The 27,464-nt window shown below is 40.9% G+C and overlaps 1 protein-coding gene and 1 long non-coding RNA gene across 2 annotated transcripts in view; one reads left to right on the plus strand and one right to left on the minus strand.

Moving 5' to 3' along the window:
• The first annotated feature begins 10,591 nt into the window (after positions 1-10,591).
• On the plus strand, positions 10,592-13,009 carry LOC109510712 (uncharacterized). The gene is made up of 3 exons (XR_002167173.1): positions 10,592-10,784; positions 12,608-12,698; positions 12,992-13,009. It is a non-coding gene; the product is annotated as an uncharacterized LOC109510712 (long non-coding RNA).
• Positions 13,010-19,509: 6,500 nt separating this feature from the next.
• Positions 19,510-27,464, minus strand: part of LOC109510783 (alpha-2-macroglobulin-like protein 1) — a 61,473-nt gene continuing 53,518 nt past the window's right edge. Inside the window, exons 32-36 of the mRNA XM_019861359.1 lie at positions 23,245-23,335; positions 23,084-23,152; positions 21,406-21,511; positions 21,153-21,194; positions 19,510-19,940 (exon numbers count right to left, since the gene is read on the minus strand). Of these exons, the coding sequence (XP_019716918.1) occupies positions 19,918-19,940; positions 21,153-21,194; positions 21,406-21,511; positions 23,084-23,152; positions 23,245-23,335 (331 nt within the window). The 3' untranslated portion in view covers positions 19,510-19,917. The remainder of the gene's footprint in view (positions 19,941-21,152; positions 21,195-21,405; positions 21,512-23,083; positions 23,153-23,244; positions 23,336-27,464) is intronic.

Genomic DNA, 27,464 nt, shown 5'->3' on the forward strand with positions numbered 1-27,464 from the left:
TAACATAATGTGACCGAAGCTTTTGAATGCTCATGTCCATCTGTTAAATGTATCAATACTTTTTACATAAGTTGCAGTTCTCTGAGGTGCAGGGTTTACACGTTCTCTTTGTGCCTGTGTGGGTTTTCTCCGGGTACTCTGATTTCCTCCCACCTTCCAAAAACATTCGTGGCAGGTTAATGGAACACTCTAAATTGTCCTAAGGTGTGATTGAGAGTGTGAATGGTTGTTCGTCTGTGTGTGCCCTGTGATTGGCAGCTAGCAACCATTCAAGGTGTCCCCCGCCTACTGCCTGAAGACATCTGGGACAGGCTCCAACATACCCTGCGACCCTTGTGAGGATAAGCAGATCAGAAAATGAAATGGACAGTATAATCAGATTTATGCAGACACATATATGAAACAATATATTTAAAATAAGTGTATTATATATTTTATCCATTTGACTTCATCCAGGACAACTTCGGGAGAAAGACAAACACCCTGAACTGCCAATCAGCAGCAGGGCACATTTAGAGACGATTCAGACAAACAACCATTTACATTCACACCGTCACTAAGTGGGAACCAAACCAACGTTGCCAGCACACAAGTCAGAGGAGTGCACCACAACACCATCAGTGACTATGATACATTTTGGTTATGATCAATCAGTGGCGGATGCTGGTCTGTCAAAGGGGGGAAGCTCAATTTTGGCCAACATCATAAAATGTGTCAGTTTATTTATACGTGAATTCTACTCTCCGTTCCTTTTCAAGAAAATGATCTGTGACACTGTCATACCAACAAGGCGTCTTTTCCAGGGACTTAATTAGTGTCCTACAACTACAGGAACTACAATAAAACCCACCAGAAATAAAAGATTACTTTGTCGCTCGTTGTTTACAACAAAGAGTGTCGCTAAAATGATTAGGAGAAGTCTCCAGCTCAACTCAGGACAGAATGCGAATTGAAAAATTGCTCACACGGATGCCACACTAAAAGGTCGGTGATTGGCTCATTTCGATGTCAATCAAACTGGCACACAGGCTCAGACAGATCATCAAAAAAAAATCCCATGAACTCTGGAGACGCTCAGCGTACGGGCAGTAGAGGCTCTGCGGACGCTCAGCGTCCGTTTAAAGCACAGCGAAGCTGCAGGAATGAATGAGAAGGGAGTCGCGTCTTAACCAGTAAGAAGAAGCTGATTCGGAACAAAAGTTGAGCACGTTGTAGCGCATATTTAGTCAATGACATGTACACACAATGAAATTTACATTCATATATTTGATCACTTATTCTTTGACATTTTAGGGGAAGCCGAGCTTCCCATGCAGTCCGAGAGCAATCGCCACTGTGATCAATTTATAAGAAGAATGGAATCTACACTGTCTCGTAAACTATTTAATGATATTTCACGATAGTATATTTGAATGCGATTTATCAACTCTTTTAAACATTGGCAACAAGATGGCAACACAAAAGAATTAAAGTAATCATGATAATACAATATTTCCAACAGGATAACTAAAATAAATAAATATCCAGTAGAAAAAACATTGAACAATTAAAAAAAAAAAAAAAACAAGGCATCAGTCCCTCAGTGAAATTGCATGAATTCAATTGATCTTGGACTTTTTCTTCTCCTGGTGTCTTCACTCAGAGATCCTTTTGTTGAAGGGAATTCGGCTATCTAAAATCTTCATCCCTGGGTGTTGCTGAACAATTGCATCTGCAAAAAAAAAAAAAAAAAAAAAAGAAGAAAGAAATCTACAATATTAGCCTCTGTTGCAAAGAGTTGTTTCCCAATCCCACTTGATTGTCTTTTGGTCAGCAAGAGCAATAGTTCGTTGTCATCGCCAAGTGTCTTCCTCAGTCTCTCTGGGTTTAACAAAATGATGTGCTTGCTGAGGGTGTGTATTTTTGACTGACTCGTGATCATCCAGTAGTTTAGTTCGTCCACTCTTTTTATTTAAGTTACAATAAAAAGCACATCATTTTGTCAAACCCAATGGGAGCAGAATGGGTGTTGGCGCTGGGATTTTTAATCTACTGCAGGAGATCCATTTCAATATTGATAAAATGTTTGATGTAATCTAACCGGATAGCGAAATCGTTAGTTTGTCAAAGATGTTCAACAGATTTATTCGTCCAACCATTTCCCTATTGTGTACATTTCAGTCCAAAGTGTTTGTTACCCTTTACCATTCAAAACATAAATTTGCTAAAAAAAGAAAAAAAACATGTTTGCTGTCTTACCAAGTAAAGCTGTAAGCTTCTTGGGCCTCAGAGGTTGGCATATGTCTCCAGATGGATTGACCTTGTTGACCCCGCCTGTCAGGTTAGATTTTAATAGGACGTCAACACCGAACAGGCCCAGCAGGAGGGTGCGAGCCAGAATGATTTTAATTGATCATCACAGAAACAGGCTTACTACGATAGGCTATCGCTCCTGGCGCCAATTCAACTGTCCCATAAACGATTGTAGCTCAAGATGGTCATGGCAACAACCACTAAACCAATCGGAGACGTTGCTTTTTTCACCATAGAATTATGGGTAGTGTTGTTATTTGCTTTTTTTTTTTTTTTTTTAAACTGTGAATAGTGTTTGCATCAACACAGGAATGGGAGAGGGGTTTTATATTAAATTGTTTCAAACAGCAAATATGCGTCAACTGGGGGTGTAGTTGCTAAAGTTTCAAAATCACTATCTTCGTTCACACACTCTTGCAATGAATCCCCCCCAGCACAACACACCCCACCCGCTTTTTCCCTCCTTTGGATACCCCCTTAAATTGGATGCCCGGACGATGTCAGACATCCTCCTTTATGCCACTGCAGAGCAGCATACACACGCACGCACACACACACACACACACACACACACACACACACACACACACACAATACACCACACACACACACACACACACACCCATCCCATTTTTTTTTTTTTTTTTTTTTTTACTCATTTGTAATATTATGAAACAACAGATCACAGCTTGTGAGATTTTGTTATGGTCCAAGAAAACAAAGAATAATTTTTGGGGGCCAAAATCCCCAAAATTATATTTTGTGCAAACACAAGCCTCGCTTACCACAAAAAACAAAACAAACAAAAAAAAAACCCACTCCGAAAGACAGATTCATATGTCATTTCAGGCTTATTCAAGGTGGAAGGAATTATGAACAGTTCCAAATCCCAGTCAGTGTCGGCACAAAACCTTGAGGCCTGCTAGTGATAATAATAATAATAATGTCAGCAAACGCCGACTGAAATGTCTGAGATTTATTTGGGCCTAATTAGATGCACTTTAAATACAATAGTGGAAGGTGTGTGCTGACTAGCTCCCATTTAACATTTGAATGCGATTGGTTAATTTAGAATTTTGAGTTTTTTTTTGTTTTGTTTTTTTTTTACACGTTAAAAAAAGGGTTGCACAGTTATAGGAGACAATGGTGGAAAATGTTTTGAAATTATTTGTCTTTATTTTTTCCATCACAAAAAACAGGCATTTGAACACAGGTGTGTTGATTTTAGGTTTACTGTCTATAGCCATTGCCAGCATTTATATATCGCATCTTGAAAGACCAAAACAAAATTATTGAAAATATCATTGTTCAACTTTTTGACCTATTTGTGTATTGTTGTTCAATGTTGACTTTGATTAAAATGTAATTCCAATTACACACACATATTCACAAGCGAGAAAAAAACCCAAACACCCAAAAACACAAAGAAGTGAACCCAAGCTTATCGAAATGCATGCTTACTCTCCCAGCTCCCAAAGAGCTGCTGGTTGTCAGCTCTGTCTCTGCATTTTGTGACCCTCGGGCGGCTCAAGGGCATTGGGAGCAGTGTGACAGGAAGGACAGGTTGATGTCGGACAGAATGGCTGAAGCCAAACAAGTCTCACTCCGCTCATTAGTAAAACCAGGATAGCGCTGCATGCTCCCTGGCTCCAGTTTCGCTGCCTCTTCTCAGCTTCCCCCGCAAACCAAAAGCTGATTGAAGCACCCTAGTCTTCCTGTTGCTATAGTAATAGGCAACACTGGCTCACCCCTCTCAAAAACATGTTTTTGGCATTCCTACCGCCATGGCTTTTGCGGCCTCCCCCTCTGAGCTCTTACACCCCCATTGTTTACAGTGTGCGTCTTGCTATTTTTTGCCAACAGTGCACTTTTTTTATTATGCATGATGCGCCTCTTTAGTCTCGCATTAATTCGTAATCATTCCGGGTCTCGGAGAAAAAGAACGGGGTGCTATGTGCAATACCCCTGCAAGAAATTTGCATCCCATCTGTTCCATAAACTTGAAGGCGTTAGTTATGAAGCTATAGAATGAAGCCCAGCTCTGAGAGATGTTTTGCTTCATTGAAGATGTTTTTTTTTCTCCAAATGATCTTGATAAAAAAAAAAAAAGAAAAGAAAAAGAAACATTTCAAATTGAAAAGTTGTCCAGAAATGTAGTCCTAATCTAAAAATGACCTGTTTATCAACGTCAACACTTTTTATTTCAAGCATTGTCTATCATTCAAACTTCAATTTCATTTTCAGTACGATTGGCAGCTTTTTGTGCAATATTGGCCTCCGTCTGTTTCGTTGTACTGTACAAGTGTACAGGAGCCCTCTCCAGTGGTGTATCGCGGGAAGGGAAAGCCTTCTTCAAAGCCGCAGATGGCCACGCACTCACTCCTCTACTCTGGCACGTTGGCATCAGTTACACCATAATTTCATCACCAGCTGCTCCTTGTGAATCCAGCTTTACATTAACTTTTTACAAGGATTGGCAACACAAAGGCAGGGGGTGCACAGCGGTGCCAGCACTTGAACCCATTTTGCCTGCGATAGTCAAGAATTTGTTTCAACATATTATTTGTTGCTGAAGCGCTGTATTTGTTGAATGAGAAGAATTGAACCAAATCCCTCCAGTTAGAGCAGGATTAAGAGGAGAGAAAAAAACAATAAGGATTTAACATTTTTTTTAAAAGAGATTGTTTCAGTGTGCAGGGCTGTGTTTGAATGATGGCTGGCATATTGTTTTGATAAGTGTTCTCCTCGCATCTTTGTGATGAGGAACTGGGCGCCGTGAGACCGTCAAAACAAGTCATCATAATAATGAAAGCGTTCATTCTGAAAAACTGCAGCGCGGCAGGCCGGCGCACACTAACGCAGGAGCGCACACATACACACGCACACTACATTCAAATTAATTAGTTTAAACACGAAGCCAAATGAGCATGTTAGACCCTGACATGGTGATAATTATACTCTGGCACTTGGGGAGTGTGGAAGAATATCAAATAGAGTCTGATCCCATTGATAGACACTCCACATCGTCTTCCCGTGATATCATCATTGACTGCGTGAGATGGCTGAGAGAGACAAGATATAATGTTAAATACAGTTTACATTTACATATTTGTTATCAAAGCGGAAAAGTAATTAACATAAATTTGAATTTGCAAATCAAAATACATGAATTAATGATCAATTTAAGTCAGACTTGAAGTCTGGAGACCGATGGAATATTTGTACAATATCATGAAACAAAAATCAGCGTGAATACTTTTTATTGGATGGATCACATTTTGCATGCAGAACCTCTAAAATATCTGTACTATCACGTAGACCCTCACCCGTTGCATTCACTGGAATCACTACAGCTTTAGTTAATTTGATAAGTAATTAGTTTATATTTTAATTTTGTATATTTTACGTGATGATTTTTTTTTCCCCACTCTTTCTCCATCATGTGAAGCCTTGATATGATGAGGTAAAAGTCCACAATGTACACAATTTTGGCTTGTATCAACTATACTGTATATAGTAAGATATGAAGTAAAAAAATACAATAAAATCAGTTCACAGATGGCATACTGCAATATGGGTCCAATAAGAGGATCATTTTAAGTCATTTTATTTTGAAAAAAAAAAACCCAACAAAAAAAAGAAACATCTCAAATTCCATCATGTTCTATGACAAGGTTCAACACTTGTTCAACACATCACAATGCAAATACGAACCACATATGTCACCCCAGTTCCTAAACAGTAAATATGAACTCACAATCAAGAGACTTGAGACTACATTTTTGTGACACAATAATACTTATATACATTGTAATGCCCCTCAGAAACACTTCTATTGTTCATCATGTCCTTGTATCTAAATAAAGCACCAAAATATTCTTACAGTACCACTAAAAATCAGTTGAACAATGCCACAATAATGTGAAGAACTGTAATTGTAAGGAAGTAGACCTGCAGTATGAGACTGGTTAGGTGTGTAAGAAAAGTGGTGTTAAAAAAAAGAATAATTAAAATTGCTTAAATTGAGGTGTACTGCCAAGAAACCGTGAGAAAATTAACATAAAAAGACGTTCTCTTCGTGCCTGAAAAGGAAAAAAAACATAGTACTGTCATATTTAATTCAAGTGGCTTCATTTGACGCTATTCAAACATTGGTGCAAAAAAAAAAAAAAGTGAAAAGGTTTGCCAGAGCGTCACTATTCTGAGATGGCCTTCAATAAACATGACTGATATTCATGAAATTCCTTCATGCTGAATGGAAGGCTGCCTACGATATGATTTGCTGCCCCGTGTAGAATTCAAGCAGGATTGCGTAGAGAAGCCGAATGAGTCAATGAGTTTACATCTGGAGAAACCCATATTACTCGATGACTGTTGTCTTTTCCACCACAGTCTCGCATAACAACATTGCAATTTAAGAGAACCGAGCTGTCCCAGTGTTTTCAAGTCATGGTGGTCTCATTATAGCCGATTGTTGGTAATTGAGTTCCTTTGATCTGGGAGCTGATGGGAGCTGTGTTTTGCTGCAGTTCAAACATTGTTCTCTCTACTCCCTCAGCACCTTCTGAGAGCCCCGTGGTATACAGTAGATGGAGCTGCTGCCTGCCAGTGGGTGTGTGACTGAGCGAGACAGAGAGCGAGACAGAGAGAGAGAGAGAGCGAGACAGAGAGAGAGAGAATGGCTTACCTTCTCAATGTTAAAACACACACATTTGTTTGCAATTTTACACCCCCCCCCCCAATGTGGGTGAGATGTAGACAGTGACAAAAGTCAGTGGCTGCTATATAAAGTGAAATTCAAGTAAAATGTGTTTTTTACAATATGTACAAAGCGGCCCCAATATAGTCATAACACAGCATCTGATTAATATTGGGTTTGTGGAATATGAATTAAGCAGCAAAATCCACCCATTTTTAACCATCTCACAGGGCGGCCATTTTGACACTTTCTGATGCCTGTAAATGACATCATACATCAAGCAGTAAACCAAACCAGCTCGATTTATCTGTTGAGTCAATGACCGATGATTGAGAGCAGAAGTTGTAAATGCTTCAAAACAATGCTAACAATGTAAAATGAACAGTGGGGTTCTTGTAAGACCTCTCAGAATCCCTTAGAAGTAACCACAAAGGAATATAGGGAACCAGAGGCACTCAGCTCTCTAATCTATTCACCACCCACAGCTCAACATATCCCTTCTTGTGCACCGTGAACACAAAAATACACAAAGCCCAAGGATTTTATTCTACCACTATAGGATCAGATGTGGGTAGCAACAAGCTACAGTGATGTCATAACATTTGCTCATGTAAAATTTTGGTCACATTGTACTTAGCAGAGTAGTTTTAATGCAACATTTTTTTTTCCTTTGAATTAAGTATTGTTTTTATGAAGGAACACTACTTTTACTCAAGTAAACTTGAGTTACATTCCGTTCAAAGCTTGAATTTATTGTTGCTTGTAATCTATTTAGAGAGACTTAGTGACTCATGATGCTTGACGAAATGTGTCAACAAAAAAAGTTAATTCGAAAAATGTTTGGGCTGAATTTGCCGAGGCCGATGTTATTTCAGTAAGACAATATTATTTTAAAGCGATATTATTGGACAATATCTGAATTTGTATCTTCCTATTTTTTATTTTTGTCTATTTGACACTCTTTCTATTAAAAAGATAAATGAGTAAGTGCTTACCAGTGCCTCAGTATTTGAAGATTTTTTTTCAGTGAACAATTAATTAGTGTCACTCACATGATTATTTGGAGGACTATTTTTGACTTTTACTCGAGTCATATGAATCTAGTAAGTAACAATACATTTGAGTACAATTTTTGACTCCTCTACCCACCTCTGTGTGAGATTCATACACTCTCTGATGAAAATTCTCTGCAAGTGTGCTCATCGCCGGCTGGTGTACCACCCGTGTGGGTTTATTTTTGTCCCCATGCTTTGGAATACAGTATTGGTAGAAGATTCATGTAAAAGCATGCATTAAACAACGGCTTTGCTTCACTGACTTGAGCGAGGCCCGCTTGGCCCAGAGGCACAAACTGCTTCTTTGAACATGAAATCCGCGTGCGGTGCCTGACTGTCTTTTGCGACTCACTGGAGGATGTTCTCTCACTGCCTTTCTATGTCTGACATTGTGTGCTGATAGAGAGTCCCTTGGACAAATTTAAATGTGTTAAAGATTATTCCATTGAGCTCATCAAGCCCCAGTCAATTGACTTGAATAAAAATGTCTTTTGTTGGTGCACAGGGAAAACATAGACAACTCATCAGGCAGAGCTTGAGCGTCACACTTAAGCCTAATGAGAATCTGTTAGTTCCTGGCTTGAGTTGCGCCGTGTACGAGTCCACCCCCCAACATCACGAACACACACATGCGCTTGTGCACACACACTTCGATGAAAAACACAAGTACCTTATGTTTTCATTACATTGACTATATTTTATTATCAAGCAAGAACATTGTGACAGCAAAGACTTGGAATGAAGGAAAGAGAATTAAAACACGAAAAATCATGCACTGCACGAATGAAACAGCAACCTAAAGCAGGGGTGTGCAATGGGAAACTGGAACGCCTCCCAAGGGCCAGGTTAACACGTGAACCCCAACTTTGTTTTCATCCTTTTTCATGAATTTATGAAAAGCATATTGTCTTGGCTCAATAAATTGCTACGTGTGTCAGTATGTTATGTTGTTATCATTATGAAATAAACATTTTAAACCAAATTATAAGCCGTTATTAAAATTTCATCACTGAGAAGATTACAGTCAGTCATTCCTAGTCAGGGGTCCCAAATATTTAGATAAACATGGAGTGTAATATTATTGACAGTGATGACTTAGAAGACAGCCAATATGTACACGATTGTGTTGAGTTGTGTTCCATATCATGTTTTTGGAGTGTGGGAGGAAAACGGAGTACCCAGAGAAAAGCCACGCAGGCACGGGGAGAACATGAAAACTCCACACAGGAAGGGCGGAATCAAACATGGAACCTCTGCACTCTGAGGCCAACGTGCAAACCAGTCGACCACCGTGCTGCCCGAACACTTTGTATGCACTGTACAACTACATGTCCAGATCCTTTCCATCTGCCTGTCTTTGTCTGTGGTCTTCAGAACCTCCGGCCTCCAGTCAGCCACCCATAGCGGGAAGATCAGCAGGTAGCCTTTGAAACAGTGTGACCTCAAAACTATCATGGTGTTACTTTTACCGTCTTATGCGGCAAGAGCAACGTTAACCATCCCGAGATGGTTGGTGGGCTTGAACTCATGCCTCTGACTTCCGTCTCCTTTAATGCCCGATTCCCTGATGCGTCATTAGCTCCCAAAGATGATTTTTCATTTTCTCTCATGACTGTCCTGTCTTTCCTTTGGTGGGCAATAAATCATGCATGTTTCCAATCTTTTGGGCTTAAGGGCCAAAGTGCCTCCTTACTACCGATTCTTGCCAGTATTGAACTAATTCAACTTAGCCAGCTTTGGGTATCCCTTTACAAGTTGATATTAATGAGCTGCCTCTGACTTGTTGTGGGTGTCTGCTGACTTACTGGCTATTTTGCTTGCAGGAGAAAGGGTACCGTATTTTCCACACTAAAAGGTGCACCGAAAAGCCTTCCATTTTCTTAAAAGCTCACAGCGCGCCTTAAAATCCGATGCACCTTGTGTATGGTCATTACGGTAATATGTCAACCTCAAAATGGCTCCTTGCGAGAGACATGCTTACAACGCAGAGTTCAAACTCAAGGCGATCGGTTTCGCAGTTGAACACGGTAATAGAGCAGCGGCAAGAGAGTTGTTCAACGTTAACGAGTCAATGTTATAACTTGCTGTTGGTTAAGTGAACTGCTTTATTAAATATGTTTTACTGACATCTGATCATCGCTATATAAATCAGGGTGTAGTGTAGTGTAGTGTTCTGTTCTGTGGCCTTTCCTTCAGCATAGCTCCATCTAGTGGATGCATTGTAGATTGCGTCTTATAATGCGGTGCGTCCAATATATGAAAAAAAATTACAAAATAGACCATTCACTGAAGGTGCGCCTCATAATCCAGTGCGCCTTTTAGTGTGGAAAATACGGTATATTAACACTGCCCAAAAGCAAATAAAACCCAAACAAAAAAAATGATTTCGATGTCACATTTTTCAGGTCCGCAGGTAATTGAAGAGCAGCGACGTCGTCTGGCTGAGCTCAAGCAGAGAGCAGTAGAAGAGGCTCAGTACCAGTGGGAGGCACTCCATGGCTTGCAATCTCACCTCACCACCCCCACGCACCCCCACTCCCCAGGAGTGACCTACAGTCCCACTTGAGTCACAGATCTGCAGGCGCCCCTCCTCTGGTCCAGCACTCCATCCTACACCACCATCCAGCATCAGACGGAGAGCAGCCCTTCGACACACTGAGCCTGGAGAGCTCAGACAGTATGGACACCAGTGTGTCCACAGGCAACAACTCCGCCTGCTCGCCAGATAATTTGTCCAGGTACCCATGACAACTTCAGCCATTATTCTTGCTTATACTTGTCATGTTTTGGTTTGTGACCAACAGGTGGCACTGTAGGGCTCCCCCTGCAGCTGAGCACCTGTTGGTCGTTATGTCGTTAGACGTTTAAAAGGACTCCCTCGCGACCACTCATGGTCAGGTCATTGTTGCTCTTAGTTTGCTACTGTCACGTTTGTTCCGGTCATGTTTCTGTTCTAGTTTTTTGAGCTTCAGTTATGGTTTTGTTTGATACTTTGGATTCGTTTTGTTGTTCGGACTTTGTTTAGGATTTAGTTTACTCTGTGTTTTATTAAATACAATTCGTCATGTTCACCCTGCTCCTCCCTCCTGCCTGCTTTTTGGGGTCCACCACCACCACGCATACGTGACAATACTAATTGCCAATGGCACAAAAAACTCTTTTTTTTCTATAAGGCAGGGCATTTAAGGAACTTCAGAAAGCGCACAAAATAGCAACTAAGTGAGGTGTTCGGCAAATACCGCAATACAGAATAGGTTCTGAAAAAAAATCTGTGAATGACTGAATTTGTGAGTAGTGACCTACTTATGCCATCAATATACAATATAACCCCCTCGTGGGCAGTGCTATAGCAACACATCTTTTAAGAACCAAAGAAGGGCCCACGATTCTGAATAATCCCATTGAGCCATTTTATGACAAATTCAGTCAGGCACACAGACAAAAGCACCCACAGGCACCATTTCCCAGACTGTTCCCCGCCTGTAATTGACTTTATCTGCACGTTTTAATTTGGGGACCATCTGTAGGAACCAGGTTGTGTGCCGTGTCACAAAAACGTTCGCTGCAGGAAGCTCTCAGCTCAACACGTTCGCAGCTTTGTTGTAGCTCACAAGAGATGAAACTGTTTTGGTAAAATATTTTGCAAAACTATAATTGCATTTGTGCGCTAGTTAAAAGTGCATACTGGATTGCAAGGGCCTAAATAGAGGAAACATCCGTGTTTCCGCTCAGTCAGCATCAGTCCTTATTCTAATCCCGTTTTGACACTGTCATGTCAGACACTCTATGAATGAAAGTATCATTCATTTTTCTGGCTCAACACATTCCGAATTTGTCAAAATTTTCATGTTCGATGTTTCAAGACAAAATGTGGTGTGATTAAAATGTAGCTATTTCCAACCTCATTCTGCAAAAGCAGCCTGTCCTCGTGGAAGTACATTTTCTCGTCTATATACATTTATATATTGAAATCGGCCACAGCCTCCTTTCCTCTGATTGAAACTGTTACGTTTTGCATGGTGGTAGTTGTTGGGAGGACCCCAAAAAGCAGGGAGGCAGGGAGGAGCAGAGTGGAGTGACCAAGATGTATTTAACAAAATTGCAAACAAAAGTACACAGGAGGAACTAACTCAAAAACTCACTCAAATAAAGTCCAGAAATCTCAGGAAACAAAGTAGCAAACAAAACCTAACACAGAAGACAAAACATGACACAGACACACACATACAAAAGCAACAATGGCCCGACACCGAGTGGTCGTGCCGGGAGTCCTTTAAAACAAACAAACAAACAAACAAAAAAACAAACAAACAAACAAACAAACTAATGACACAATGACCAACAGGTGTGCAGCTGCAGGCGGAGCCCTACAGTGCCACCTGTTGGTCACAAACAGAACCATGACAGAAACAGGGAAAAAAGCCTTTTGTCAGGCGGTTGTTTTTACCGGATTTCCACCCTGAAGAGAACACTTTAGCAGAGTTGCTCATCACTGCGTAAAATCCTGATTAGCTCAGAAACCATTTGAATGCAGATGCTTTGTTTTTATTTCCACCACAAGTGTTGGAGGAACGGACGCGCTGAAGATGGAAGAGATGGAGAAAATGCTGAAGGAGGCACAGATGGAGAAAGCCAGACTTATTGAGTTTCGGGTACGTGTCATTACAACAGTGGCGGAATCACATTTGCCTGATTGATGACGTTTTGGTGTGACGTGATCAATACTGTAATGAAGTCCTTTCAGTCCTTTTTTATTGGCCTTTTTATCAGTTAATTGTCTGTCAGATGTAAGAGTGTTAAAATTACTGTCTGAATGAAAAGCTTGTATGGGGATAGAATGTTGTGATGAGCACAAGGACAGCAGAGTAAAAAAAACCCAAAAAGATCCATATTGCTTCACATGAACTCTTGTCAAAATGATTGAAAGAAAAAAACTCTCTTTCAGGAACAGGAGAGCTTCGCTGACCATCAAATGATGGAAGAAGAGAGGAAAAGGAGGGAAGAAGCAGAGAAAAGACTGCAGGATGAAACTTTCCACCGACAGCAGCTGGTGGAGAAGGAAGTGAAGTTGAGGGCCAAGAACTTCTCCCAGGTCAGTAAAAGGAGACATAATTGGAAATGTGATGTGTGAAATAGCCTCTCCTCCAAAAGAGATAGTTAAGTTTGACAAACTTGGGCTTCTGAAGGTGTCTGGAATGAAGTCTCTACTGCTTGATATATTTGGTCACCCCCTCCCCCCACCCCCCAAAAAAATACATATCCTGGTTATATTTTGTGCATGTTTATAAGGTTTGTAAAATAAGAGGTCTCAGATTCAAAACCAAAGTAATAATAAAAAATAATGCTGGATGCATGCTGGAGCTGTCATCAAGCAGCAGGCGGGGTACACCCTGAACTGGTTGCCAGCCATTCACGAGGCACACATAGACAAACACCCAATCGCACTCACAATCACACCTTGGGACAATTTGGAGTGTTCTATTAACCTACCGTGCATGTTTTTGTTTTGTTTTTGTTTTTATTGAATGGTTACCTCAGCTAAACTGGCAAAGAAAGATGAAACATTTCTTCTTTGGTACAGGCAAAAAAAAAAAAAAAAAAAAACAACACAAAAATGGTCCGGTAACTGAGTATTTTGTAGTATTTTTGAGGACATCACAATCCAACAAATCTTTCAACTCTCAATAAGACTTTCGCACCTGTTGACCAGTAGCACATTTTTTTTTTTACATCCAGTTCATTTTTATGATTGATTACAGTACTTTTGTCAGCTTCAAGATGGGATGGTGACTACAGTGGGTTTTTCTACTTTTAAAGAAAAAGGATGACCAATTGTTTGTGACAAATTTTAAAATAATAATATGATAAGGTACGGTTGCATTTCCACCCGGTGATATCCACCATGAAACTAGCAAAATTGAGTATTGATGTGAAAGCAGAATTTTGGATCGAATTAGATTCGGGTTTCTAACTTACGGTCATTACAAAAAAGGCTGCAGACACATTTTTATAGGGTCCCAGCTATCATGCAGAGCCACATTTTCTTGACAAAGTGCTTTGTCAGTCAGTTTGTTGTTTTTGTGGGTAATATTTACTGGGGAGGTCAATTTTTGGGGCAGTATAAAAAATATATCACTTTTCTACGTTTTGCTTTGCAGGAAGGTGCCAGATATTCTATTTCTACCTATATTTGGTCTGGCATTAAAAAATAAAACCAGAGACAGCACAAATGACTGTGGTTGTACCGAAGGACATCATGCGGCCAGTTGCATATGGAAATGTTTTCCCAAAGCGAACATACGTGAAATGACAATAAACACGATATGATTATGTTGCCCTAGTGCTGAAGAAATAAAGGTCTGATTAAATGAATAAATAAAATCAAATAATGCACGCTGGGCACACTACTGTAAGTCTGGCAACAATTGCAGCAAAAAAAAAACCCAAAAACAAACAAAAAAAAAATGAAGCCTGATTATACAATGTATACTGTAGCTTTCTAGTTGAAGACTTTGCTTGATGAATGTTTTGGGCAGAAAACACCTTCAAATATGCACAAAAATCTTAAAAATGGCAATGTCAGACATGTACATGGCAGACGATTGTCCCCAGAATGATGACTGAACATGTCCGCTCCAATCCAGACCTTCCGTGCGCCGCGCTGTGATTGATCTGCCGGCGTGAGCTGTGGGACACTTGTTCACATTCAGCGCTTTGAAGTCCTCTGAAGGTTCCACTTAAAGCCTCTTAAAGCGCACCTTGCTCCTCGCGAGTAGGCGCACCGAGATTAGTCGCGCCATGGTTAAAATGCACGTCGCGGCGGCGCTCTCTGAGGAGGCTGATTGAGATGCATCGCTTGCCAATGTCTCTTGACCTTGAACAATAAGTAAACGAGAAGTGACACGCCCACCTTGCGAGGGCTGTTAATTCCCGCCAATCGTCCCCCGCCGCTATGAAATCATTTGGTCTCAATCAAATGAGATGCAAACAAGAGGCAATTTGACTGCTAAACAGGTCATTAGCGGGTATTAGCGGTGTCTTAAACTATTCCTCGAAATGAAGTACCGCATCTCGACCCACCACTCTTTAAGTTGCCTTGCCGAGTGTATGTGCCCGCAGGTAGAAACGGGGCGTCGAGTTCCCCCTCGGTTCCTTGCTGCACTTCTGCAGTGGCTGATGAAACAAAGTGCAATGATGTACCGGAGTCGCGTAAGAAGCCAGTCGAATCTCAACGTACAATACGAGCAGCGTTGCTTGGAAAAGAGAGGGCCCAAAGTGCTGCGCTTGTCATTTTTCATCCATCACCGCAAACGTGCTCGTCCTCACAGTTGGACGTGTTGTTTTTTAGAAGTGTGGCGTGTCATGATATAAGATAAGGTGCCACCGACTTCAACTCAAAAGTCACCGTCTGTTTTTTTCTTCTTTTTGCCTTTTCCTCCTTTAGACAAACACGAGACCAAGCTGAAGGGTGTGATATACTTCCAGGCTATCGAAGAGGTCAATTACGATCACCTCCGCAGCGCAACCAAGGTGTGCTGCTCTCCCTCATGCTCTCATTTAACTTTCTAGTTATTCTTTCAATTCGACCCTTTCTTGCGCACACCATTCTTTGCTTTCTTTTCCTCCACTTTGGTACATTTGTTTTGACTGGCTGCTCTCACTTTTGACGAGTGCATGTATCCACCACACTGCCAATTCACATTTCTGATCGTACTCATCCCCGTGGTTCAAAAGCTTCCAGTGAATGGGAATGACTGAAACCTGAAATCCTCTGGTTGGATTTATGTGTCAGTAGTGTGTTTTGTTTGATCTGCTAATCCAGCCTGTTCCCTCAGCTCTCCCCCTTTTCCCCGGACCCCAGTTGAATGTCATGTGTGGAGAAAACTAGTTCTTTCCTCTTCTTATGAAATAAAATATAAATTCCTACATTTATGAATGAAGTTTTGTCTTACTTTTATTTCCAAACAAATGTACAGTACTGTGAAAAAACAAACAAAGTGGCGATATATTAGTTGTTTTGGCCATTCTACATCATAAACACTCCCTGCACGCATGGGGGGGATTTTTTTTCTTTCTTTTGGTATTTTTCTCAATGAGCACAAGTAGAAGGTGGGGTTTTCGCCACTGAGGGAGGAAACACAGCTGACTCACGGCCAAGTTAAGTTGCTGCCCACTTTCTCTTTAAATTTAGTCAAAAAGAGCCACACGGTCTCAATGGCATGAAGATGCAGGAAAACAGTGCACGATATGTACATTTAAAAGGAACCGCAAGATTTCCACTTGAGGATGATGTAAAGTTGGCCACTGTCGTGGGCAATCAAACCCAAATCAAATGTCCATGGGTGACGATAACATCGGAAGCGTTGCCCCATTAATACGCATCTACAGAACAACACTTCCGATGTTAATATAATCTAAAATAGTATGAGTTTCATTGTCATTTTTTTCAGACTAAGATTTGCATATTTACTGTATATCTATGTCCACATAAAGTTTTGGTGACAATCGGTCACATTTTGTGTTTAATAAGTGACAGTGTTTTGCTCTTACGATGTCAAGTGAAAAAGAAATTGCTATCATTTAATATTTTTTCATTCTAATACTTTGAAAGAATGATTAGCACACATTAATTGTGGTGATAATTGGTCATGGTTTCGGGACAAAGTTATCATAGAAGCGTATTACAAGCTTGCAGGCTGGCTTCATGATCAGCCATTGCACTGTAAATGTCTCTCTTTGTTCTTTCTTTCTCCAAGTAAGATTATGAAACCTGATGGTGAGCAGAGCTATCTAAATTGTGGCTATACTTGACGACGGAATATAACATTTTTCAGAGCATAATGGACCAAGAAATGAGTTCAAAATGAACCAGTCTCATGTACAGCACATCATATGTCACAGAAATCATGTGAAGCAGTGCGAAATGTCCAATATGGCAGTGTATGGGGTATGTTGTTATTTGATAATTAATTTTTTTTCTTTCTGGGAATAAAATGCCATATTCATTCATTTTCCGATCCACTTTATCCTCACAGGGGTCGCGGGGGGTGCTGGAGCCTATCCCAGCCGTCTTTGGGCAGTAGGCGTGGGACACCCTGAACCAGTTGCCAGCCAATTGCAGGGCACACAGAGATGAACATCCATCCACGCTCACACTCACACCTAGGGACAATTTAGGGTGTTCAATCTGCCTGCCATGCATGTTTTTGGAATGTGGGAGGAAACCGGAGTACCCGGAGAAAACCCACGCAGCCCCGGGGACAACATGCAAACTTCACACTGGGAGGCTGGAGCGGGGATTGAACCCAAGACCTCTGCGCTGTGAGGTCGACACGCTAACCACTGGTCCACCGGACTGCCCCCAAATGCCATATTTGCACTTGTATTTTTTATTCACACTGACTAATTCAAAAATGGAAAATTAATTTTGACATGTCTGTTCCTTTAAAAAATAAAATATATTTCAAGGTTGTCAGAGATAAAAGTGATGAACAGTTGAACAAACAGACTCAGGAAGAGATTGTCTTTGCTGCCGGCAGGAGGCAGTTTTCTACGAAGCCACGCCATGTGCGCTTCTCAACTGACACCTGACCTCTGCAGCCTCTGCTGGCTTTTTATTGATCGTGTATGCAAATTACAAGTGCTATATCAGAAAAACACTCCCTTCTTCATTCACATGTCACGCCTCTGAGCCCAGTCCACCGATACGCTCCTCAGTGGGCACCTGGAGGCCAAAACATCTCTCGGTACAAACAATGGATACCTTGTTACTTCTATGGGTAGATTTCGCATGAATTGAGACACTGTAATAAACTCAAGGACATCTTATCGTGCTGCCCACCCGAAGTTGAACCTTCCTGTCTGTACTATCAGTGAACAAGGCCTCAGTTTCATTCAGCTCAAGTTGGCCCTTTTTTCTGTGTGCTCTAAACACACGCGTTCGAGGTCAATCAAGCATACAATAAAATGAAACTTTTAAACATGATAACTTTGAGTTTGTCTATACTTTTATCAAAGGTACAGGTGGCTCATAAACCAACATAAAATGATTTTCCAGGCCTTTCCTGCAGCCTCTTTCACTTCTTGTTTGTTTCTGAGGGGGTTTCTCTCTTCACTCTCCTCTTCAGGTGGTAAAATGCATGCTTCAGGTGGTAAAAATGCATCGGGTTAAGGTGCATTGAATGACTGGGCAGTGTCTGAGACCTTCCACTTTTTCCCCCTGATGGAAGTCCTTTGTTGTGTTGGGAGTGTGTTTTGGCTCATTGTCCTGTTACATGAAGCTTCTCCCAATTATTTTGGATGCATTTTTTTTTTTAATAAAGTGGCAGGGAAATTGGTTTTGTAGGCTTCAGAAGTCATTCTGCTGCGACCGACATGGATTACATTTATCAAGACTTTGAAAGAAGAAATAGCCACACAGCAAGATGCAAACCATTCACTCGCAAAAACAATTGAAACAAATTTTATGGACTGATGAGACGAAGATGAAAACGACTAAAGTGAAAGGCCAAAGTATGGAGAAAGAAAGGCCCTGCTTATATTCCAAAACACACAAGCACACCTGTGAAGTATGGTGGAGAGGTAATATCATGACTTGGGTTTGCTTGGCTGCTTCTGGAACTGGCTCACTCGTCTAAGTTGATGATGTACTTTGTAACTCGAGATGGTAGCAGCAGAATGAATTCCAAATTCTACAAAGCCATTTTGTCTGAAAATGCATCCCAAACTAATCGGAAGATACTTCAGCATGCAACAAGAAGAGAACCTTGTAAATGTCACGTTGCGTACTAGGCAGAAGGAGAGAGCAAGAACCTTGTAAATGAGTGCGAATGACAAATATGTAACAGTTAACTATACTGTAATGGCAGACTTGATTGCGGCTATTTTGGTTTATGCAATAAGTGCTTTTCACCAACCCAACCATCAAAACTAATGAGCTAATTGACCACATCAGTCATCTCCCATTCAGCAGCACAATGCATCGCAACATTGCCGCTACTGCACATTCTCATTGTAAATGGGAGCACACACAGAGTGACTTATAGGTCGGCTGTGAATTTGTGAGTCGGCAGATCTGTCGTGAATGTACCGGTTCGTAACAAGCACGGGAGGAGGATCTGGAACTGTGCGTGGATGAGTAGGTCGTAATAATTTAAGGATGTTGTGCCTCAGATAGTGACGTTTACCCTCCTAAAATTATTTTACGGACCGAAACATATGATGTCTCCCTTGCCTTGACTCTTCCTACACACCTGGTGTGTGCAAACCAAATTTGACAATGGCTAGTCTGTTGATACAACTGCTGATGTTGTCAATAATGAAAAAAACATACAAATATACTGCATAAAAAAAAGAAGGTGCCTGGATGGAAATGTACTATTGAAAAGAAACACGACAATATCATTATGTTCTTGATTGTTGTCCATTTTATTTTATTGTATGTTGCTGCTGAGGTGAGTTTTATCTTCTTTAAAAAACACACCCCATACCCCCACACATATAGCACTTTTTTCTAAAAAGAAAAGAAAAAAAAAGTGTTTTTCTGCAGTTATTGTATGTACCATCTACCACTTTGAGTTGAAAAACATGGATTTGACAATCGTTTTAAACCAGTTACAGAGCACAGTCTGATTTTCTTGGTTCCAGTGGGTTGAACATGTTCAAAGATTTCCGGTGTTGAGGCGAGGCAGCATTAACTAATAAGTGAATTCAGAGTTTGAAAAGAAAGTAACACAGAGAGGAAAATAACATCATTTGCAATCACGGGCATTCCCTTAAAATCCAAACACAGGAGAGAAAAAGACACGCCTACAAGTTGGATGAACATCTAGTCTTCCAGATATGAATCTCAGTTGACTCCTCTCTCGTCATTTAAAGCTGGTTGAGAACATCACCTGAAAAGCAAACATAATTTTCTGTGTTTTTACATGTTACTATACATGGTCACTTGGTATGTCTTATATAAGCCAACCCAAAGAATGATCCCCATTTTTATATTTACAACCCTTCCAAATGAAGGCAACTGAGGAAGGGTCTTACATGAGGTGTGGGAGTTGGGGAGGTGCAAAAGGGAGTACTAACACAAGGTAGGGGGAACACGCGACACAAGTGGACGATGTTGGAGTAAACACTCCCGAATCCCACTGCCTTAGTGCAACCCGAATCCTGTAAATAGTTGCAAAATGTATGAACCAAAACTAATTCTGGCAAAGTTCCCAAACACGAATGAATAAAGTGGAGAAACGAATCAATGGATGGATGACGGCTATGGCGAGGAACTAATTTGGCTGCACTGATCGAGAGGCAGTGGTATCATGGACACATGAGGGATCGGGATGACAAACATAACAACACAAGACAATAATCCAGACACAGCCAACCCCCGGGGACTGACTACAAGCACAAAAACAGCCCCACCACCCTCTTAACTGAAAACAACTCGGCCCTTTCAAACAGTGGTGGTTCATCTTTGCAGGTGGTGGCACACCTGAAATTAGTTGCTAATTAGGTCACTGTCCATTGCACTGATTGGTCAGCTAAGTTGTGAACAGGGGCCAACAAGCAGCAAAGAACAGGGGAGAGCTACCGCACCCATGCACAAAACAAAGTAAATGGCCACGAAATATCGTGGACTGTAACACACACACACACACACACACACACACACACACACGCACACACACACACACACACACACTCATACATTCATTCATACATACAAATATATATTTATATACACACACATTTACAAGTCCATTTTATTACAAACCCATGATAAAAGTCGAACATGTTCACCGCTGTCCAACTTAACAAAGGTAATTAAGTACAGCTTTTGTTAAACTGGAGGCTTTTCACATCTTATGTCACATTCTTTGTTCAGTTCTTGTTGGGTATAGCCCCCCCACCCCTTTTTTTTTTTTTTGCATAAATCTACAGGAATAGCAAACTACAGCAAACCACATTTAGTTCAGGACAACCTCAGGCAGGTTGTCCTGAATGAAATGCATTTTCGCGGCACACTTTTCCTTTTTCAAATTCCAAACGTTTGTACAAAAATGTTTCAATTTCCACTATATCATACAACAAAGCAGATCCGTGTGACTTACTCTCTGCACAGGGGGATGTGTACTCTGTCACGGCTACATCACCTGCACATAAGATCATCCATCCTTTAGTGATCCCAAGAAGGGAAATTCTAATTTTACAGCAGAACAAGGTAAAGCAGCACACACATACAAATTAAAAGGAATAAAAATATGAACTGTAAACTGTCGTATACAAGGGCATTCGAGTTACAAGCAAGTGTTACATTAGAAAAATGACAGATGTGGACATGAATGGAACAGAAGAGGATCTTACTTGTCTGGTAGTAGTCGTACACTTTCACCACAGCTGCTTTCAGGTTCCTGACAGGCACGTCCTGCTCCAGTGTCATGCTGTAAACCACCGTCTCACCTTTCTTCAACTGCAAACACAAACATATGTCACTGAAGGGGCTTGCGCATCAGTCACAGGGTCTCTAATTGGGAGGGTGATGGCTTGATCCGTGACATGAATAGTTTGGCATCGTAGCCCTGTGCAGTAAATTGGAGAAAATAGAATAGCCAACAGGTCAATTCCAATTTTATTTTATTTTTTTTGCCCACATGAGGCATCTACAGTGTAACTTCGAGTTACGAATTTAATTGGTTCTGTGATCCTATTTGTAACCCGAAATGTTCGTAAATCGAGGTAATATGTCCCATTTAAATGAATGGAAATGCAATTAATCCGTTCAACCACTAAATATGGTTAAAAATAGACATAATATAATGTAGAAATGCGGACTTTGTATCGGTCTGTCGTGGTAAAGAAGGAGCTGAGCCAAAGGGCGAAGCTCTCAATTTACCGGTCGATCTACGTCCCAACCCTCATCTACGGTCAGGAGCTATGGGTCGTGACCGAAAGAATGAGATCCTGGATACAAGCGGCCGAAATGATTTTTCTCCGCAGGTTGTCCGGGCTCTCCCTTAGAGATAAGGTGAGAAGCTCAGTCATCCGGGAGGGGCTCAGAGTGGAGCCGCTTCTCCTCCACATCGAGAGGAGCCAGATGAGGTGGCTCGGGCATCTGATTAGAATGCCCCTTGGACGCCTCCCTGATGAGGTGTTCTGGGTATGTCTCACTGGCACGAGACCCCGGGGACGACCTAGGACACGCTGGCGAGACTATGTCACCCAGCTGGCCTGGGAATGCCTTCGGATCCGCCGGGAAGAGCTCGAAGAAGTGGCTGGGGAGAGGGAAGTCTGGGCTTCCCTACTAAAGCTGCTGCCCCTGCGACCCGACCCCGGGTAAGCGGCGGAAAATGGATGGATGGATGGACACTACTAGAAATAAATAAAACATGGCCGCTATATACTGCTCATTAACTTTACCAAAGGAGGGGAAACTTTACTTCTGTAAAAAAGATGTCACATTGTCATCAAGATTTATTGGCCAAGTATGTAAAACACACAAGGAGTTTACTTTCCAAGTTACAACCCATCCAACAGAATGAGAAGCCTGGCAGTTCACTGTTAAGCACTCTTTATGAGAGGAATTTGCTAATTTTTTATTTTCATCATTTTTGTCATTATTTTTTGACTGCCAAAATGCAAAGTATTATACAGTATATGACATGATTTGGGTTTATAGATTGAATCGGACTGGTTCTAATAAAAACAATCCGATACGATCCAGTGGAGCGGATGGAACTATTCTAGGTTCCATATTGCACGTTATTTTGCGCATTTCAGTCTGAAATATTCCCACAATATATTTCTGGTCGTTTACTCATTGTTGCAATGTACACACACTGGTATGAGATGTCTTGCTCAAGTACACCACAGCCGTGTGTCCAGGGATGGTCTTGAACCAGTGCCGACATAATGGCAGGTGACGAGCTTAACCACTTAGCTACGGCTGTCCTTACAGGTGCAAAATGTAAATTTTGACTCACAAATTACGATGGGAAACCGCTTATTTCGAGCTTTCAATCCAAAACTTTTAGAAAAGTCATACCCCATCCAAGTAGATGTTGATATAACCTTCATCCTGGTCCACACGCTTCACTGAGTGGTCGTTCTTTAACTAGAACATTACAGAATTGCTATCAGCGTCGTTCAAATGATAAAAGGTGACACAGATATTTGAAGGTAGAAGAAAAAAAAATCTGAATTTACCGACTCCAGAGAGCCTTTATCCAAAATGTGTCCAGACAGGAGTTTGACGTTAATGATGACCATGTTCGTCTCCTCCCTCCTGCCCTGATAACTGTAAAAACAAAATGGTTTCTCTGTAACTTGTAAAAAAAAAAAACAAAAAAAACCAAAACTCAAACACATTCAAGAATCGGCACGAGCAGCTTGTAAAAAAAAACAAAAAAAAACAAAACTCAAACACATTCAAGAATCGGCACGAGCAGACATTTATAAGGTGTGATCAAAGCAGAAAATAAAAGGCATTTGGCAACAAAATGATTTACACAAGTCAAAAGTACTAGAAATATTAACGCAGTCAAAAACCAAAGTAGATGAACAGAAGGTATCGTGGGTAGAAGAAGTCTAAACGTTCCTGTTTAAATGGCGAAGGATTGTGAGCACTGCAGAGAAAGGGGCACAAATCTTAAAAGAACTCAAATAAATGGCCATCGCTTTTGGTGGGAATTAATGTTTTTTTTTTCCTTTCAAATATTGATGTTGGAAGAAAAAAAAAGGACTCGAGGCAAAAGGCATTTTCTCATCAGTGGCAAAAGGAATGGTGCTGGAGCACCACTCGGGTGGTCTGTTTAAGTCAAAAAGCGTTGAGGGTTGTTCGCACTGGGGGCCGTATTTTCGTGCCAAGCGCAGGCCTAGTTCAAAGCGCTTTCTAATTGTGCGCAGGGATGGAGTGTCCTTTCTTTTGGTATTTCTTTCAACTGGCACAGGTGGACAAAGGCGTGTGCACCGTTGTGGGATGAAATGCATCTGATATCAACAACATTTATTTATTTATTCATAAGATTATTCAAGGTCATCTGAGCAAACAAATTATTTCAGTGTGTATAAAACTGGTAGACCTTCACATTCATGTCAGTGCCAAAGAAGTAGCTCTCAGCTTCAAAAGAGTGGTGACCAATGTTCCAAATTAACACCCGCTAAGCCAACCAAATGCGGGTTAAAATTTATTGTGGCGGGTGTTGATAAAAATTTACCAGCCAAGTTTGGCCGGTGATAGGTGAGGCAATTGTGCCAGTCAGAAATACTATGGGTTGGGCATCAAGTCTTGAAAAGAGCCGCCCAATACTGTACTTCCATCGTCGTTTGCGTTTTAAATTAGTTTACAATACCTCGTTGGCTGACCGGAAATAGGGCTTGCTGAGACCAACAAAGTGCGCAACCATGCGTGTCATGCAAGTGCACATGGTGGTGATGACAACTGTGGCTTAATTTTGTGAAACTAAATGAAGAGTCACATCAGTGCAACACTGTAAGATGATATTGCGCAAAGGAGCTGATATGACAATGATAAGTTGAGGACTTAGTGCTCCCTCAGGCTCCAAATCAAACAAAGCCTATAGCGCTGAACTTCAGCGTCCTAATTGAGTGAGTTAAACAATAAAATATGTCTATTGCCAACATTGACGCAACTAACGACGAAATGGTGGGTTAGCACAAATGCAAATAAGCGAACATTAGCTTATGTACAGTATGTTCTATATCAAGCGAGCATGTGCTTCCACAACAGGCATATTGTAAACACACTCTGTACGTGCCGCTAATCTGAACCCGGTTAAAAAATTGCCCAATTTTTGACTGTTGACAGAGCAGGTTAGACTGTCAGTGGAATGGATACTCATTTACACTCATGTGTGAGTTTATTTTCAGGAGGATTTCCAAGAATTGTAATGTGATTGTAAAAAAAAAAGAAAAAAAATTACTGATATAAATTCAAGTTTATAAATTTGATATTAACCCTTTCAGGGACAGCGGTTACGACAGTGGATAGCATATCGTGTTATCAGGTTACACGTAATCATTGTTGGTGCATGAGAGTTAATACTGGTTTAAAATAACCCTGTGAGAAACTGATCGTAAAGTTGATGAAAAAGTGAAACGTTTACAGAAATAAATTTGCAGACAGTTCATCCGTGTAAGGAAAGACATGTGAAGCTATACTCATCTTTATATACACGGTGTAATTAAAAAAACAGCTAGGTACAGTGAAACTCCTCTACAACGAAATCATGTTTGCAGCAAGAAATTTTTCACAATGGGGTTTTTCACTGCGGCAAATTTGATCTCAGATGTAAACACACACACGCACACGCACACGCACACACACACTCCCACACACACAAACGTATGTGTACACGCACACACAAACGTATGTGTACCCTTTATTTTTATTCCAATAGTGCATAAGTATGAGCACACACTTATTTGACACTTCATATAGTCAGTGCAGAAAGAAAAAAAGGGAAAGAAATTGCGAAATTTACGATCAGCATTCACTTTCACTTACATCAATTTCTTGGATAATGTCTTTTATTTTGCTTCCGCCGTCTTTCATTTTGATCACTTTTACACTCTCTTCCAGCGTCAGAGCTCTTGTTGCCTGAGCTGCTTGACATCCAAAAGTCCGTTTTGTAGCCATTTTAGCAATGCAACGTTCGTGCTGCATCTGAAACTAACAATAACAAGTACTTCCTGGACTACTGCGCATATGTAAACCAGTGTGGTGGTTGCTGTTGCTGTTTCCGAACGAAGCAGTCGAGGTCGCTGTTGAATTAGACTTTGTTGTAGTGAATCTCTTCACGAGGCAAAGCAGAAAAAAAGATTTCGCATAACGCAACAGGGTTTTTTTCCGTTGTATGGGGGGCAGGAGAGTGGGAATGGTGTTTAAGATTTTTTCACCTTAGGGGGAATTTTCGCCCATGTAGGTTTCGTTGTAGAGGAGTTTCACTGTCATAAAGCAAAACAATGATTTTTCAAGATTTTGGCATGGTCAGTGGCCCTATCAAATGAAAACAAGGAAGTGGGAGATGCTAACAAACTACTTCTGTTCTCCTGCCTTGCCACTCACTGTGTAGAAGTCTAAGTACCGTCGTACAATGCAGACAAATGACACAGGCCATTTCTGTGCTGCAAGCCACTAAAAATGAATGACCATAGTTTGGTTCATCAGAAAATAATCAAAATCAAGAATCATTTGGATCCGGAATCGAAACAAGGAGCAGGAAATGGAACCGGAATGGTTCAAATTCAAATGACGCCCAAGCCTATGGGACGCTTTGTTCTCTGTCATTTGTACCCCTGACAATGACTTCGAAAGTTCCAATAAATTCAGTGCCGTAATGCCAGATAAGTGCTTCTCAATTATTTTCTGTCATGCCCCCCCAGGAAGAAGAAAACATTTCGCGCCCCGCTGCGTGACGAAAAATAGCATCATTTGTCTATAAAGTTGTTATAAGTACACCTTTGCATAACATTGTATCCTTATTAACGTATAAGACTCAACTGTATTTATAGAACACTTTCAAACAGCCAAATAAGACAATAAAAAGAAAGAAATATGGACCAACTTACAACAAAGAATAGCTTTAGTAAATGTAACAGAAAAGATTTAAAGTGCATCTGAAATTCAAATATAAAATTAAATCCTGAATGAAACTTCCAACATTTTTTGACTGACCATGTCAAACCATAGAATACTGAAAAATAAAATTACATAAAATCAATAAATAATAATGCATTCAAACTGATCACCAACATTGACTCAGGAGCACAATATAAAAAAAAAAAAACTTTAACATGCAAAACAAAAATATATAATTTGTTCAGATTTTTTAAAATCAAAGATGATGTCTGGATTAATGGCTACAAGTAGCCAAGCGAGGACCGGCTCGAGGACCGAAGGTCGGTCCTTGGTCCTTGGCCTTGGCCTTGAGAGTCAATTCCTTGGCCTTGGGAGTCAAGTCCTTGGCCTTGGCCTTGGCCTCGGGTTGCCGGTCCTCGGACACAATGAGGGATTCGAGCCTCGATGTCCACAGGTATAAAGTGGGACCGAGGATCTCAAAACCCACGAAGGAATCAAACAAATTCCATCCAGTGAAACGCATATTGATGGATTAAGCTGGCGCTTTAAAAGGGGCGGGTCTGCCACTGACAGGTGACAGTTAGCGCAACGAATAAAGAGCGGCATCACAGTTAGTTTCAATCACGGTTTGTTCCGTTCGCGATCGGCAATTTAAATAGCGTGTAAAGTCTTTCTGTAACAGTGGTGTCTTTTATGTAGTTATTTTTGCACAGTCGTCACGTTTGTGCGGTGGCACTATCATGTTTGTTTGAACCAAGTAATTTGCGTTACTGCTGGAGTCAATAATGCCGGCACTTCACTTCCGGGTTTGGCCGTTGGGATTTGG

Source organism: Hippocampus comes, unplaced genomic scaffold, assembly GCF_001891065.2.
Source record: "Hippocampus comes isolate QL1 unplaced genomic scaffold, H_comes_QL1_v1.1 scaffold122, whole genome shotgun sequence".
Taxonomy (NCBI): domain Eukaryota; kingdom Metazoa; phylum Chordata; class Actinopteri; order Syngnathiformes; family Syngnathidae; genus Hippocampus; species Hippocampus comes.